An 18,601-nucleotide genomic window follows, 5' to 3' on the forward strand; every position below is an offset into this window, starting at 1 on the left:
GGCATTGGAATTGGCAGAGGAGGATCTAGACCTCTCCTATATTCTTTGCACCCTCCCAGGAGAAATAAAGATGGACCTACCTCTAGGGACACTCTGTACTATCAGTACTATTCCATGGGGGATCGGAGTTTACCAATGTGGACTAGGTGTAGTGTGGTGTTGCTCCTACCTACCCTAGTAAAAACAAAACTTCAAAACGATTGGAGAAAGTGTCTTGCTAGGCCCTTGACAAACAATCCATAAGTTCAGTAGAACTTACTGTTACAAAAATATTATATATGTGCCTACTGTTAGTGATGGTTTCTCCTTTAATCCACACCTAGATTATCTGCTAAAACAATGCAGGCTTAAATCCCAACTGCTGCAAACCAATGTAGTAGGCTGGCTTAGTATATGATGCACACTTATTTAGGTTAACCACCCTGCACTAATCCAGACAACCCTCTGGGGATTTTAGTGGTCCTAGACAACCATAGAAAGCTCTCTAAGTTGTAGCTGCAGAGAGCAGCCTACAGGTTTTGTCCAGAAGGAGTGTTAAGCAGTTTGTTTTACTGGAACTAAACATATAATGTAGGTTAAATGAAAAAGAACCACACAGTGTAGTTATAAAAATAGTTATATTTATCATACACACTCACTAACACATTGGTATATCCCCCTACCTGGAGATATCAACACAATACACACAATACTTCAAATGTAAACAGGTAAGTAAGCACAAACACACAGTGGTCTCCATCGGAGGTCAAACCACATACTAAAGAAGTGGAATGTGAACTTAGACCCAAGTCGGGACGTGGACCAGACAACTCAGAAGAGCTGGGGATACAAGGAACAACCCAAGGTAAGTACCAAGGAAACCAACGGAGGCCGTGTGCAGAGTGGAAACACAGCTGTATTTATTTATTTATTTATTTTAAGAGTTTTATATAGCGCTGCTAGACCCGGAGGTATCAGAGCGCTTTACATGAGGAATTTAGCATTTAGCATATTACAAATGTTACAAAATTTACATGAAAGATCGTTGCGAGGAAGAGGAAAAACAAGGTTATACAAATACATCTAATGATTAGATCATTACAAAAACAGAAGATATTAAGGAGCAATGGGAGCGAGGGAAAATAGGGGTAAGGGAAAAGAGGGAAAAGGGAAACGTGGGAATGAGTGGGAGCAGGTAGAAAGGAACTGACAAAGGACGGAACAAGACGGCAGGTCAGGATCAGAGGAGAGGGTGAGAAGGAAGATGGGGACAAGAAAAGGGGTTCTGAGAGAGGGAGAGGAGGTCATCGGAGGAAGATATAAAGAAACAGCAGCGAAAGGACGAGGAGTGCCATGCACCAATGTCCGGCTGGGTAGGTGACGGCCGCGGGCGGCAGACTCCTCTATAGCCGAACCAAGGGCTCCACCGGGCATCGGCCATGTCGTCTCAACGTCTTTACATAAGTTTCCACAAAATTATAGAATTACACCAGTTACAAGTTACATGAGGAACTTAGCATTTAGCATATTACAAACGTTACAAAATTTACATGAAAGATCGTTGCGAGGAAGAGGAAAAACAAGGTTATACAGATACATCTAATGATTAGATCATTACAAAAACAAAAGATATTAAGGTGCAATGGGAGCGAGGGAAATTAGGGGTCAGGGAAAAGGGGGAGAAGAGAAGGGAAAAGTGGGAATGAGTGGGAGCAGGGAAAAAGGAACGGACAAAGGACGGAACAAGATGGCAGGTCAGGATCAGAGGAGAGGGTGAGAAGGAAGATGGGGACAAGAAAAGGGATTCTGAGAGAGGGAGAGGAGGTCCTCGGAGGAAGATATACAGAGACAGCAGCAAAAGGACGAGGAGTGCCATGCACCAATGTCTGGCTGGGTAGGTGACGGCCGTGGGCGCCAGACTCCTCTATAGCCGAACCAAGTGGCTCCACCGGGCAATGGCCATGTTGTCTCAACAGCTTTACATAAAAATCCAAAAAACAAACAAACAGATGAACATGAAAATCAAGATCAGAAAGAACGGGGAAGCTGGTAAACCACAGGAGGAAACAGCAGCGGGGTAGAAAACGAGGCAAATGTCCAAAGTCCGGCTGGGTAGGTGACGGCCATAGCGGTGTTCCAGAGCCAGTCTCCCCTATAGCTGTCGGAGCAGCTCCACCGGGAGTCGGTCATGTATGCGTTTCGGACTCCGCCAGAATAGAGTGAGGATCGGGAGGTGGCCAAAAAGTCTAGTCTTTGGGGTACCTATGTGAGAGATCAGTCTAAAGCAATGAGGACATTCCAAGATGGCCGAATCCTTAGTATGACTTGTTGCACCGATATATAGTCCTTTGTTAGTGTCCATCATTGGTGAGTCCTATTACTCTGTTTAGTGATTGTAGGGACTATGGTCCTCTTTCAGTTGTCATAGAGTAGTGGGAACACACCAGCAAGCGGCCATTTTAAAATAAACAACTATGTTGAGGAGTCCATAGCATTTAAATACATACAGGGCTAGTAAAATAGATAAAGTGAAAGTAAAGAAGAAAAGAAAAAGAAAAGTCACCGACTGAAGTTCGAGTACTATGATGATCACCTTCCCGGTCTTTTGGGTTGGCAATGGCTTTACCCTCTTGTAGACACCAAAGTTGATGAGACCGTGTCTCTCCAGGTAATTGTGTATACGGTGGGCCAGTACGGTGTCGCTGTTAAAGACGGAACTAGAACATCGGAGCCCTGCTGACCTCGTCGCGACTCGAGCCTGAACTTTAAAGAGATCTTCGTGAAACCTCCTGAGCCCTGCTGAAGCTGTCGCGGCTCCTCAAGAACACCTCCGGATCGAGCCCTGCTGACCTCGTCGCGGCTCAAGGAGTACTCTGGTCCGGCTGGACCATCGACGCTACCAACACGACCTGAGTCGACTCGAAGTGAGTGAAGCAGCTAATACGACTACCATCTTCCGTATCCCCCGGCTCGAGGATTGAGAGCTGTGCGCAGGGTACGCTTCATGCTAGCCTAAAGACTGAGACTGTCCCGCTTCCCCCTTTCCGAATTCCTGAGACTTTACGATCCCTCGATCGCTTGTAAATAAGAGTGCTGAATCCTTTTTATTGTTGATAAAGAACTTGTTACTGAAACCCTACGGTGTGGTGTCCGTTCGTAAGTGTGGTGTGAGCTCAGTGTGTACGATCCTAGACTCTAAGTCCTCCCCGGCGAGGATCTCACGTTAACCCCTTCAGTGCTGCGCGAATTCCGCTGCGGTGCTGAAGGTTCTAAAGAACCTATGGACCCATGACGGAACGGTTCCATCATGAGCACAGGCCAACCGACGCTCATGACGGAACCGTTCCGTCATGAGCACCGAAGGGGTTAAGACTCGGCAGTACTGGTGGGGGAGGTGGGTCCCGGGGTGGTCGGGTGAGTATAACCTGGCCCTCTGAGTTCGCCCTTCTAACATTGGTTTTCAAGAAGAAGGACCCTTCCCTGTGGACACTGAAGAAAACCAGTGGAAGACAGAAGGCTGAAGAGTCACCCCACCAGTGGATACTTCAGGAACCAGGATACCTACACCAGGGAAGCCGGGTGAATAGATGTGAAGTGGCGTCGGAAACCGCCGTAGACCACAATGGAGGATTTCAGGAAAGATGCAGCTGGCAAGGAACCTGATAGAGTCTATGCCACTCAGAGGTGACCAGGAGGCACGGAAGACCAATGACCACCGATGACAGAGGATACAGGAGTGATAACAGTGAACTTGTTGTTGCAGCTGTGAGGACCGGGCAAGACTGTGGAAGACCAGGAGCCATTCACAAGCAGTCCCACCTCAGACATCAAGAATCGTGGGGTGGGTGTCTTGCAGGAGCACCAACAAGCCTTGGCAACAGATGTGGTAAATGAAGAAAGTGCAACGTTGGGACCAGCAAGTTCCAAGGGACTAACAAATTGCTTAAGAGTCAGAGCAGGCCCAGAGTAAGCAGGAGAACTCACTGAAACCAAAGAAGACCCTCAAGAGAACCCGACAGGCCAAAGGCACAGAAGTTGCAAGAGGATCTCGGGCAGCGCACCAAAGATGCAGGCCCCCGGTACACAGGATGAGCTGAGGACAAAGATCTTGGCAGGAAGAGATGCTCGAGGCTGGAGCTTATTCGATGAATGAAACGGGACCGAGGAGAAGCCTGTAGCCTTTCAGCATGGCACCTCAACTCAAAGAAGTACCATTAAAAAGAAAGTATCCTTCAATTCACGATTGGTCGCCATTCTAGTGGACTGCCGATACCTAGTCAACTCGCGATTTAATTTTTGATATCAGATATATTACCACGTATACATTTTTAAATGTGACAAGCAAGATAGAATTTTTAACCCATTACAGATTTCACCATAAATAGACTTTCATCGTATTGGACGATAATAAAGAATTATCCCAATTGAAAGCTCTTTAGAAAATAGCTGGGTGACTTTAAATTCAAAAGATTTTGAACAGAAAAGATTAGAAACGCAATACATCACTTTCACCTACTTCCTTGCCATCCATCATTCACCTTTAAATTAAATTGTGGCAATTCCTGACAAAGGCGCATTTAGCGCCGAAACACGCGTCAAAGACTTAACTTTGGGTCTTTTTAATTGTATTTTTTATGATATTCAGATTATGTTTGGAATACATATTTTTTTATGTTATTAAACTTGCATTTTAATATAAAGAATATGTCATCATGAACTCAAAATAATTGAAAATGTTGTAATTTCAGCTAAATATACTGTGCAATTTGATCTTGTTACACTGAGTCTATTATTATTGGTTTATATATTAAATTGTTTTATTGCCTAGGAATTTATTTTCTACTGCTGGCTGGAGTTTATTGTCGCCCCAAGACCTGTGGAGTACTGAGTCAACTAGCCTTGGCAATGACAAGTCAACAGGGTGCACAGGGATTCTGTTCTAGAGTTCCCGACAAGGGATACTGGCCTCAAACTTGAAGAGAGGACAGGACAGGCCTTGATGTAGTTGCAGAACCACCACCTGTATTGCTGAGCCTTTCAGGGAGTGTAGGATGTCAGGAGCAGCAGACCGGTCAGCTTTGTTGAGGGCCTGCAGATGAAGGGAAATTACTCCTTCACTCCAAGGGAGATTCCTTTGGGTGTCTTTGCTGTCCACAGACCTGGAGAGGAACGTGGATAAAGCACAGGCACAGACAACAAGGAAGACTTGCAGAAAGGGGAGACCAGGAGCAGCAGGGGTCTTCCTCGAAGCATTCTTGGTTCCAAGCGAAGTCCAAGGTGCCGAGACAGTCGAAGTTGAATACCAAACATGCCCAGGTTCGGGGCAGCCAATATATAGATAGACACTGCGTAATGATGCATGGCCACTATATTTATCAAAATGGCTGGATGCACTTACAAAACCTAGAGAATCGACTCTGGGGTTTGTAGTGGGTGTCCTGCTTGTGCAGGGCACCCTAAAACTTACAACCTAGCACCTTGCCTTCAGGATTAAAAAGCCTACTTTAGGGGTGACCTATATGTTTTAAGTGAGGTGACCTTAGATATAAGAAAACATATATCTGTCGTAAGTGGTACTAGTACCAGCTTACACAGGTTGCCAAGGCAGGCCTGTAGTCACAGTTCGAGTGGTCTCTAATGGGTGGCACAATACACGCTGCAGCCCTAGGGAGACCACTTGTATACCTATGCCTTGGGTACTCTAATTCCATATACTAGGGAGTTAGAAGGGTAAACAAGTAACCAATTGGGAAGGGACCAAAGTACTAACCACTGTCCAATTTATTGAGAAAGCACAGTGACTGGAGTCCTGATTAGCCGGATTATAGTCAGACTAGTCCAAAACCCACTGACATCATGCAAAATGTGGGGGTAACCATGCTAGAAGGATCCCACCTTTCTTACAAAATGCTATCCACAAACCACGCACTGAGTTTATGCATCACCCTTTCCTATTTTTTACATGAAGAGTTCTCCACCCTGACTGTGGAGTCTCGGTACACGTAAACATGTGTTTTAGTAGTAAATGTGGGAAGGACTGGAGGGGGTGTGTGGAAAAAGGGGCATACTTTTTACTAAAGAGGAAGGGAATAGGGAGGATCAGGGAGCGACTTATACAGAAAATTCGCCCACCCACAGGGAGTTTAAAGTCTCTGCCCTCCCTATACATCTGTGTGAGGAGTTTTGCAGACTGACTGCTGAGTCTCGGGTGCAGCAAACTCCACACACATAAGCATAGGGAGTGCAGAGTTGTAAAATCCCACACATAGTTTGTAAATACTGAACATTAGCATACTTACCACAACGTGTAACTTTACCTTTGAAAATCAAGCCCTGAACCTCTAAAGTTACTAAAGCCCCAAATAAACAGTAGTAAGTCAAGCACCACACAGGCCCAAACACTGCTCCTGCAATACCCTACTGTAGGAAATAATGGAGACAGGGACCTAAAAAACAATTAGCAAATAATATTAAATAAAATTTGGTTTGAAAAGAAATGACTTATAGTAATGCAATAATATTTTTTTTAATGATACATTTTTAAATGATAATTTCATAAACTAAGTAGAACTTAAAGTATAATGTAATTAACAAAATAAGTACAATTAAATATTAACACAAAAATAATCATATGTTATTTTGACTAATTGCTTTTAATGCAAATTTATGAAAAGTATAGAACTAAATGCTGAACCTATATAAAATCATGATTTAAACACTTGCAACACACCTGGTAGTGAAAGTATTGATTGTTCTCAACTCTATCCCTCATCTTCAGCAGAAGCTCATTGTCACTGCAACCAACCACAGCCAGACTGACCACATGAACAAGGAATGTACACACCAAAATTCTTTGACTGACTTTACTATCTTGTTGAATGTATTTGTGGGTTTGCTACCTGGTTTAAGGAGAAATTATTTGAGGGGAAGCATAGAGAGGATTTACAAGCCAATCATCAACATCATTTGTATGTCCAGGAAAGAAGTTATTTCCAGATACTGCTTCCCACTCAATGTGATTCTAGACATGCTTGCTCACTGGGAGCAGGACCTGGATTCACAGACTGGAAACTCCCAGGCTGTCCAACCTATGTCAATGAAATAGCTGCACTCCATTTTATGGCCACTAGGCCTTTCCAGAGGGTCTCCTCTGACAATATTGGCCTCTCACAAGCAAGCCAGTCTGGATGATTGCATCAGGTCCAAAGATGCTTCAACAGAAATCTGCACCAGTATATCGCCATGCCCCAGACACTGGCAGAAAGGCAAAGGGAGGTAATAAAAGATTATGCTTTTACCAACTTCCCTGGTGTACTAGCTGCCATTGACTGCCCTAAGGTGCCGTTTGGCAGATAATGAGTGATGTATATGCCCCAAGGGGCGCAGGGCATCTTCCAGTAGGGGGGAGGACACTGGCTAGATATTTTCACCACTGTCGAGAACACACGGTATACAAAATTTGCACATTGGAGTTTCCACAAGATCACTTGTTGGGGTATGGATTTCGATTGGAATAGAAGATGGGGCTTCTTCCTTCTCTGTGTTTCCTGCTCAGAGTTCTGAAGTAGACCGGGGATGAACGTGCCTAAGTTGTCTTAGTGGCTCTCGAATGGACCAGGAACGTGTAATACCTTCTGGGCCTTGAACATCTGTCCTCCAAGCAGCCACCACTCAGGGAGGACATCCTGTCTCAGCAGAAAGGCAGGGCCCTTAAGCCAATCCTTTGCAAACTACACTTACATGAGTGGAGATTAAGTGGTGGCAAATGATTGTCTTCATAAATCCTTTGCTATTTCATCTGTTATACAGCCATTCATATCTTACTCTTTTGTATCTTTTTATATGTTTGGCTCAATATTCCAACAGCAACATATTAATAAGTAAGATTAGAATTTTGCAAAATGGTGGTATGAAATAAATGTAGTTGCATAATTGCTCGAGGGAGAAAAAAGAGACACACTTGTAAGTTCGTAGCACGTACTGTCTGTTGTGTGGATGTACTTTCATGTACTTATGGATCTATGCATTTATTATCATCTCAAACCTCTTATACTACTCTATCCAATGCACGACCCTATTTCCCTTCCTATACCGCTATCAATATATCCTCTAGCTCTACTCTCTTGTTCATCCCAAATCCCATACCACTACTATGATTGAAAAAAATAATCCTTTCTAGACTCTTCCCTACTCTACCCCTCCTTGCATCATCTCATACCTCTTTAACTATTCTGATCCCCCAAAACAAGCCTTTCTAAACCCTTTCCTCTGCCTTTTCCCACCCCGCCTCACTTTTACTCATCCCAAGCTTCCTCCTACTGCTATGAGCTCCAAAATATCCCTCCAATATCCTTTTCAATCCAAATAACAGACTTACACGTCCACCACTCAAATGAATTTCATATTTCACTATACTAATTAATCAGTTATGGGTACTGGAGTAGCGTGTTACTCACTGAAAAAACACTTCAACGCCTCGTCAGGGGTGGTAAGAGGTATATAAATGCAAATACAATACAATACAATACAATGTGTCACTTCTGCCACCGCACACTTTTTCGCCAAAAAACACCAATAGCACTAGAGGCTGCTTCACAGATATGTTCTTTGCCTTTCCTCCGAGCACACACAACAGCTTAATTTTCCATCAGTCATTTCTTACACTTCATTTGGTTGCTGGGGATTTTGATGACATGTGGCTCTTGGTAAGTAACAACACATCATACTGGGCTTGCATTTGTACTTACCGGTCCCATGTAAACACTAACCAAGATTGACTAAAACACAATCAACAAAAATGACCCTGACACAAACTGTATGTAGATAGGCATACATAATATAGTTCTATTAGAATAGAGGGCTCTTGTTTAAAACAATTAATTATTTCAAGTGAAGCCTGATATGCTCTCCCTCCCCCATATCCTCACACTCTACAGATGTCCAATCACAGTGTCTCAGAAGAGGTACAATAGTTCACACATAAGTACACAAGTCATCATAACTCTTCAAGTTGTGATTCATATGTCTTGACAAAACGGGGGTGGGTGCTGGTGTACTCCCCAGAAGTTGTGTGCAAGGTTGTTGTAGCCTATTGTGTGTTGCACAACTTTGCCATACTACTGGGCTGACATACATTTCTTGACCCTGATCAACGCCCATATTCACGTCATGATAATCGGTTACAGAACAGAGGTTAGGATCTGCAGATGCGGGATCGGCAGGTCAGCTCATTTATTTCTTTGCAAGTAAATTTTGCTGCCAAGCCAGTACCCTGATTGGATTAATTCCCTGACTTGAGGTCTGAATTCATTTTATAGTTTGCCAGTAGACTATTTTAGGACTATGTATGTTTATGTTTGCCCCTTTGTATATAGACTAGTTACTTACTCATGAGGAGCAGCGTCATTACTAATTTCAATAAGGCAGGACTTTGACTAAAGTGGCACAGTTACAAAAAAATATATGTTGAAATGAAACCTCAAGCAATTGCCAAAGGAAATCATTCCTTTCATCACCTTTTGTACATTTTTTATTTTAATTTCCTTCAATATTTTTTCAGACTTTCCTGCCTTCTGTCTGTACCACAGCATGAAACACACACATAACACATAAGTAAATAGAGTATACACCTTTATTAACTTTACTTCAGGCTGTTTAAAACTCTTCTGGTGAAGACGTTTGAAGACTTAACTACCACATCTTTCTCTTGCTCCGACCTCAGACATCTTTAGAGAGGAAGTTGTTCTTTACAGGCCCGCTTGAGGGAAAGATTGACAGCCCAACAAAGACAAGTATTTTTGTGTTAGCAGATAGGATGGGTAGGTCAAGGCAAAAGAGCAGCCAGAAGGACAGAAGGTGGAGGGGTCTGTGCTCCCAGAAGAGACACACACAATATTTGCTTTCCTTGAGAATTTCTGAGAAAGTAGATAATTAGTTGGGGTGAAGGGTAAACCACATCAAGTAATAAGGACAGTCAACCTCAAGTAATTGGGCCACTATTCTTGTTAGGTCCAGTAAATGTTTCAGTAATTTAAACCTAAGCTCAATAACTGGTAGCTACGGTCCAGAGAAGACGGGCTTAACTTAGGAAAATCAATGAAGTATTCAGAAGTACCAAAATAGTTAAAACGTTAAACATACAACACAACAAAAAGCTCACTACAAGTTATAAAAAATATCAAATAATTTAATGAACAAAATGACATGAAAACAACAAAAATATAATAAGGGAAACTGGAACTTGGAATTCTAAAAATATAAAAAGAAAATAGGTCTGAAAGCATTAAGCACCAACCGCAGTCATCTGGTATCTGGATCATCAAGAAAAGCTGCTTCTTGCAGGCTGTTGTGTCTCCCTAGCCTAACAGGAGGTAACTTTCTTACTCCTAGTACAAGTGGGAGCAGGTTCAGCATCTCACAGGGTTCAACATCAGGTGCTGTTCTTCTTCTATCTTCCACTGATCTTATACTATACTGAAGAGGTTGCCTAGAAGTGACACATTTATTCCTGGCACTAACCCTTGGATTGTGGTGACTCCTGGTCAGCCCTTAACCAATAGGGAAAAAGTTTCCAGGAGTAACCCTATCCACTTCTACAGTTGTTCCAGTGTGTTCTACTGCAAACAATCCCACAGTGCCCCTCTCTGTCCAAATCCAAGATAGTAAAACCCTTCTCCCCTTGTGCATAGATTGTGTGGCTACCTCAGAGATGGGGCTACGTAAATAAGCAATCCCTTTCCTGTTGTCATTTCAATCCAGTTTTGGGAGCAACTCCTATCCCACTGGTATTGGTGCCTGTCTGATTGGGGTAACAAAGAAGAACCCTGTCCAGGTGTCAGCTAACATTACCATGGGACAAGGTGGGCCTCTTTGAAGTTATTCAACCTCCTGTGTATGGTCCAGACTGTCATCATGTCAGAGGAACAGTACACCTCCCAACATCCAATACATTTTTAGAATATTCAGACCTACCAATCTCCACACTCTTCTGAATTGAGCAACTCACCTGAAGTGTGAAACTTACGGGTGACCAAAGACTTCAATCAAATAATATGTATATCACAAATGAGTCAAGACCACAACACAACTTCCACATAATGAGATGCCTTCAAAATATTTTCCACAAAAAATTCAATCTACCATTACATTGGCACTTTCGCACAGCTGACTACATCACTAGGATATATCCTGGTGGCTCCGCTATTAGTATGTCAGAAAGTACAGAGAATCCAAAAGCGATTGCCTGACACCATATCAACTTATTGATGCAGACTCATATTACACCTGATCTTACTTACCTACACTGGCTACCGATAGCTAGACAGATCACCTTTACAACTGTGTGCATAACTCACCATTTAATCCATGGGAATGAATTACTCTTCCTTGAACAAAATCCTCACCTGATATTTCAAGGAAATCCTCTCTGCTCAAGGCTGGCTCCATCACTGACTGAGCCTTAATCCAAAGTACACAAACTTATGGGACTTATGTTTTTTACAGTTGGGAAACTTTCAGAGATAACGCCTACTCACATATGGAGCACTGGCAATCATCTCCCAGTCTGTAAAACATCAAAACCTTTGCTGTTCCTGCCCATATAACTACAAAATACAGAATATGAACTATATAAATTGGTTAGTGGACTTGTATGACTGTGTCTATTCTCACACTCTCTGCCACACAACAAGCTTATACACTACCACACATGTTGCACCATGTTTGAAGCATGTATGTGATCATCAGACACCTCAAGCATAATCTCCTACACAGGGCTCGGTTCACCAACATCCTTCAAATCATGCACTCCAAAAGAGTGACAGTAACCCATGGAAATCAGAGTTCTTTGTGGCCTCATCAGGGGTATGAAGTGATATACAAATCCTACTGTACAATATAATTAGGTCATGCGGTACCAGACAAAGACGTTATTTGTTCCTCCAGTTCATGAATGCTGAGCACACCATTGTTCTTCTATTCTTTTAAATTGTAATGTTTGGCACTTCATATCACAGTCGGTTTTAGCACAAAAAAGAGATGCTAGTGAGTCTTAGACATACCATAAGATCAGTGATTCCAACACACTCAAAGGTATAGTCTGCACCACCATCTGTCATCTCAGAAACCACCTCGTGGATGGGTTTGGCGAAATCCTGGGGACTGATGCATTCAGTGGCTCCTACAGCTTTCGCCTTAGGAAACTTGTCCTTGTTGATGTCAACCGCAATAATCCTTGCAGCACCAGCAGCTTGACAACCAATTATGGCAGACAGGCCAATGCCTCCCAGACCGAAAATGACACAGGTAGAACCAGCGTGAACCTGAAATCCGAGAGAAAAAAAAGGGACAGTGAATTTTAGTGAGCTCTAATATCTCAATAATCAGAAAGGATCTGAAAACGTTCTATTCAGCAATATTTTGGGATATTAGTCTGACACAATACAACTCAAAACAGCTTGAATAAATTGCACCCTCCACCTAAATATGAATAGCACCCAGACATTCCTCTGTCTGCACCCTTGGGAAAACATGATTTTAATTAACTGAAGCCATCATCATAAAGATGCTCAAAGTATAATTACTTCATAGCATTTAAACCCTCTGAAGTGTACACACATATAATAGGATATCTCAAAGCCAGTCCAACTCTTTTCTTGCTAATTCTTCCTAATTCTTCCGTAGCATTCTAGAGTTACATGTTATGCATATGTTCTTCAGTATGAATCCTGAATATTAACTGCAGAATATTGTGGCACACTAATATCAGACAGAATATTGAGGGGAAAAACAATATTTAAAGGTAAGTATGAAGAGATTTTGGTATTACGAACTGCACATATGTACCTTGCCAAATATATATATATATATATATATATATATATATATATATATATATATATATATATATATACACTGAAAAAAACATAGGTTTCAGGCCTTATATAGTTAGGAATTAGCATTTAAAAAACCTTTAAAATTCACTCAAAAAACTATAAGTTTTAGGGGTGTTATAGTTAGCGGGACATTTCACTCATACAAAACCATTGAAATTGCTCCTATATAGTTAGTTGTACTAACTATATTTCGCGCACCCGCAATCTACTGCTGATGATGTCACATATTACATCATTCATGACATGGTCAGTGACATCACTGATGACATCTCAAATGACATCAATGATGACATCACTGATGACATCATCCAGTGAATGTGGTTTGCTTCGTTATTTAAATATGCATTATATATATAGCAATTTGCATTGAAGAATGAGTGGATATATACAAATAAATATTTGGATGGAGGATTTAGTAGCAGTGTAATTGACTGTTTACTTGACCAATTTATAGTGTTTCACTAAATATAGTGGATAGTGACTAAACTGTTTGAATATCTGTATCACTTTGTCAGTTGTTGTCTAAACTGGTTCTCCAGTTGGTTACTAGCTATGTGAAAGTCTATATTAGTTATTGATTAGTTAACTGAGTGTTTGTATGGGAGAGTGAATGTGTGTGTGGTACGGTGGGGGTGTGTGACTGCCCAAAGATGTGTGAATAGTTGATTTACTAGATATATGAAGTTAAAACTACATGCTCTAACAGTTGTTTGGGTGAGTGAATATCTTTATGGGTGTGGTGATGAGCAAATATATTTCTCAATGGTACATGTCCAACTAACTAGAAAAACAAAAGACAGTTTATGTGTCAGTTGTTGTATAGCGGTACAGGTTGGAACCCTGATGGGAACACTGTAACTAACGCAAGGGTGTCCTGTTATTGATTTTGCAAGCAGCACACACAATTTTCTAACCCTCATTTTTGAGCAGGTTTTTGACTGAGTGTTACTTAGTAGTTGGTGTCTACTACTTACGAGGGACGTAGCACTCTTGGTCATTAAACTTTCCCTCTGACCCTCCCTAGTGTAGTTCGTAGTTTGAGCAGTCGCATGGCTGCGGGTCATTATTAATCTTTCTTTTCTTTAGTAGACAGTGCGTACATGTATAGTTCATGCACACTAGTCATACATACACGTAGCCAGACAAGATTGGAGTTGAGGTACAACATTTGGTTGAGACTGTAGGCCTTGAGAAAGCGTGGCCTTTAAGAGAACATGGCAATGAATTTAGGCTTAGCCTTCGATGAGGAGGAAATACAGAATATTTTATCTGAAAATCCGAGCATTGTAGACATGGTACCGACTGCACAAACGAATACTGATGAAGGCTGGACCAAAGTTCTCACACTCAAAAAAAACCAAGCAAGGGTGTGTGTGCATGGCACCATTATGGCGGAGTATTTGCGTGGCAATTGCGCCCCGAGTGGGCTGATAGTCACCAATGCTCCTCGCTTATTTCTAGATGATAAGGACTTCCTCAGAGACTGGTACCTTATCGCGTGGCGTTGTACACGCGATTGGCTTGTCCTGATTATCAAGACGGCCAAAAGAACAGCGGATAACATTCTGATAGAGATCCAGACTCTAGAAGGGCAAATTAGAGCGACCCTGTCTTCTACTAAAATCTTCACGAAGAAGCAGGAGGAAGGCAATAAGACCAGTAAGGACTTTCGGGACTCAATTTTATTCACGAAACTAGAGAAATTCAAGAAAGATCTGGTGAATTTCAGCACTACCAAGATCTATCCCTACACTAGTGATGATTACTCTCCGCCAACACATAACAAGAACAACCAGAAAGGAAGCTCTAATTATGGCTCCTCCGCCTCTGATACCGGATCTAGTGATTCGGATACTCCTCAACAGGGGGACCCCTCTAAGAAACAGAGAGGAAGAGGTAATAACAGGAGGAATTGGAGAGGTTATGGTCAGCAGTTTGGACCACCACCACCACCTTGGTGGCAACCTTCACCGTGGGGACCTTACCCTCCAATGATGGGGATGTATGAGCCAAACCAAACCTTTCAAAACTATGGTCAGCAGCCTTTTTTAGGGTCTGGCCGGAGAGGGAGAGGACGCCAACGGACGGCACAACAAGGTCATGTGCGCTGGACCGTCCCTCCACCACCAGCTCAGCCAATGGGACTGAGGAGCGGGAAGATAGTAGGACAGGACCAAGCCGCAACGTCGAGCGGTCCAACATCGTAATAAACCTGAGCTCGCACCAACTCACGGGGATGGAGGAGAAAGTCCTGAATAAAGGTTTAGGCTTTGTCTCAACTAACAGGAGTGATCCCTTTCTCACGCAAATAGAGATGGGCAAGTTCTATCGTAAAATAAGATTACACTACCTGTTTGCAAATAAACAACTGGATTCTAGTCATATGACTATGAGAGATGAAAACACTGGCCTTAAACGACCTTCAACGTTTAATCCCACGACAGTAGGGATGCCAGCCAAAGTCATCACGTTTGAGGAAGCAGTAGACCAAGATCTCAAAGAGTTGTTCGAGAGAGAACATAGACCCTTTCAGAATATCTCACGAGGAGAACAAGGTGCGATCACGAGTTTAGCGAACAATTCCGCTTTGGTCATAAAGCCGGCCGATAAAGGCGGGGCGACGGTGCTACTAGACTCTGATACTTACAGACAAGAATGCCTTCGCCAACTAGAAAACACCAGTGCGTATCAAAAGCTGACCATAGATCCTACTGCTAGATTAACAAAGCAAATAGCACAGATAGTGGAGGAAGCACTCAGCGAGGGCTGGATAACAGCTAAAGAAGGACAGTTCCTTTGCACTACTAACCCAAGAACTCCCTACTTTTATCACTTACCCAAAATCCACAAACCCCAGCGACCACCACCTGGTCGCCCCATCATTTCGGGGATCGGCTCCCTTTTGGAGCCCCTGTCGACTTTCGTCGACGTGTTTCTAAAGCCAATGGTAAGTGCAATGCCCACGTATCTCAAAGACACGAAGGATGTCTTGAGATTATTGAGAGACGTTGAGTTTGATCGCAACACTGATATTTTAGTATCATTCGACGTGGAGAGTTTGTATACCTCCATTCCACAGAAAGAGACATTAGAGGTAGTGGAAATGCTCCTCTTAGAGAGAGATCTAGATTCCATCACTCCCGTCAATCTTATAATGACTCTGGCTAATATAGCCATGACGGAGAATTTTTTTCAATTTGAAGACTCATTATATCTCCAAGTCAGTGGAACGAGCATGGGCAGCATTTTTGCGCCGTCGCTAGCAAATCTGTATGTGCATAACTTTGAAACAGAGCACATCTTCTCGGACAATAACCCTTTCACAGACCAGGTGCGTCTGTGGAAGCGGTATATTGATGATATTTTAGTGATCTGGAGAGGGAGTGAAGAAGAACTAACCAGGTTCCATGAGTGGTTGAATAAGAGAAATCGCTTTCTACGCTTCACAATGGAGCAGAGTAGAGTTCATCTAGCGTTTCTCGATTTACTGATTACACCCACGACTACAGGTTTGGCCTCAGAGCTGTATCGCAAACCGATGTCGCGTAATTCCTTGCTAGACTATAACAGCTGTCATCCTAAATCTCTTCGAGATAATTTACCTTACGGGCAATTTTTGCGCATACAGCGTAATTGCTCGCAGAAAGACCGGTTTGAACATCATGCCGATTGCCTGAAAGAAGATCTTGCACAAAAACATTATCCCAAAGGCCTGATTCGCAAATCAAAAAAGAGAGCCTCCAATAACAACCGTGAGGGGCTACTGGAGATATTGCCACCCAAACCCATTCAAAATCGAATGACCTGTGTGAGCACCTTCACTCCGCAATCAAATGCCATACAGAAAATAATAAAGAAACGTTGGGGCATTCTGAACACTGGAGGTGACACTATTCCAGCCCCATTGTTTGCCTTCAAGAGAGGGCAGAGCTTAAAGGACAGATTGGTTCACACGCGTCCCAAAGGGGACATACCACGAGCATTAGGTACATTATGGGACATGCCTGCGGCCACTGGACACCATCCCTGTGGCAACTGCGCGGCCTGTCCGAACACAACGAAATCCCAAACTATTGATATAGGGACTGGAAGACCATGGGAACAGCGTAGGTTCACAAATTGTAATAGCTCCAATTTAGTGTACCTCATTAGCTGCCCATGTAATAAGAGGTATGTGGGTATGACTACTCGCAAAATCAAGACACGCATCTGTGAGCACAAAAGCTCCATTCGGTGCTCAAGACAGGCGACCAGATTGACGAACCACTTTTTAACAGCCAAGCATATGTCGTCTGAGTTGCATTGGACTGTGATAGAGCAGCCCCTAATACCAGCCCATATCACTGACACTAAAAGTTTTTTATTCCAGCGTGAACAGCGATGGGTACATAAGTTGGGCACAGACAAGCGAGGATTGAATGAAGACATTCCTTGGATGTCACTTAAGAGCTAGAGGCATAAGATAATTAGGGCTTTTTCACCATTGAAAGATATGCCCAGAGAGAGGTATATCTATTACTTCCCGTGAGCATCGTTACCTGATGATCCGATGATGTGTGTGGTATGTAGGTTGACAGTGACAGAACATTTTCGATGTCTGGGTACATGGAATTTCAGGACTTTTGTTTTCTAGTACTATGATATAGCGCAGGAGTAGCGCGTCTATAATGGCCGCCTGAGGCGAGATCTGTCTATGTCTCACCCAGATGCGCCATTAGCGTAAATAAGATATGGTCATTGACCTTATTATTAAGACACAAGGGGCCTAGGTTTGGTGCCCCCCCTCCTTGTCATGTAAGTTTTGCCGCCAGGCTGTTTCAAACGTTGTTTAAATTGAAAAATTCTGGGCAAGAAAATTTTTTTTAACATAAGTACGAAGGCGCCACAATAATTTGCGCGCCAGCGCTGAGTGTGTATGTAAAAAATCTGAGGAGTCTGGGAGACCTTTTAGTCCCGATACCATAGATAATTGCACATAGAGTACACACGAAGGTCTCAAACTACAAAGCCCACATTTCCTCGCGTGACGCGTCCGCGTCACGCATTATGCTAGCCAATCAGTACACTCCTCTGGCATACCCGGAAGAGGACTGATTGACGCGAGCAGGAAGCACCGGGGCAGCGCGTCCGTGTTTCACGGTATGTGCCGGTACACCCTTAAGATCAATAGCCTATTAAAAGCAACACGACGCCTACCGTCGGTACCTCCCACAGACAGCCCAGTTGGACGTCTGGAGTACCGACGGATAGGTTAGTCAACAGACGGAACAGGCGCCTCTGGAAGCCACGCTGTATCGAGTGGCCTGCCTTGACCTTTTAGTACTTCCTTCAATTGATTTTGGTTTTATATGTGTTTGTGATTCATACAGAGCGGGGCTCCGCAGTACCTGAGCTAATGCCGGGTGAGGTGGGGCAGCATTCTCCAAAACATGGGGTGAGTGTTTTTGTACCTAAGGGGCAATCTGGCTCTTTTGGGATTTGTTGTTATCTCAAAATAAGTGTGGAAAGTAATGGATTATAGACCATTAATTGCGAGACCTTGCTTGGTATCTGAGTCTCGCCTAGAGAGCTTTCTGCTAATAGGCTTGTTCTCTTTTTCTTCTTTTCTATGTGTGTGTGCTGTATTGCGAAATCCACTGGTTCCTCCAACAGGAAAATCTGAGGAGAATCTAAGGTGAAATTTACTTTATTTAAGTTTCCTTGTTTAGCACTAATTAAGCAGTAGCAGG

At 43.0% G+C, this 18,601-nt stretch overlaps 1 protein-coding gene across 1 annotated transcript in view; it reads right to left on the minus strand.

The window, feature by feature from the left end:
* Positions 1 to 18,601, minus strand: part of LOC144818538 (alcohol dehydrogenase 1-like) — a 346,247-nt gene that overhangs the window by 113,450 nt on the left and 214,196 nt on the right. Inside the window, exon 6 of the mRNA XM_078676058.1 lies at positions 12,039 to 12,299. Within this exon, the coding sequence (XP_078532184.1) occupies positions 12,039 to 12,299 (261 nt within the window). The remainder of the gene's footprint in view (positions 1 to 12,038; positions 12,300 to 18,601) is intronic.

The sequence above is a fragment of the Lissotriton helveticus genome, chromosome 2_1, assembly GCF_964261635.1.
Source record: "Lissotriton helveticus chromosome 2_1, aLisHel1.1, whole genome shotgun sequence".
Classification (NCBI taxonomy): Eukaryota; Metazoa; Chordata; class Amphibia; order Caudata; family Salamandridae; genus Lissotriton; species Lissotriton helveticus.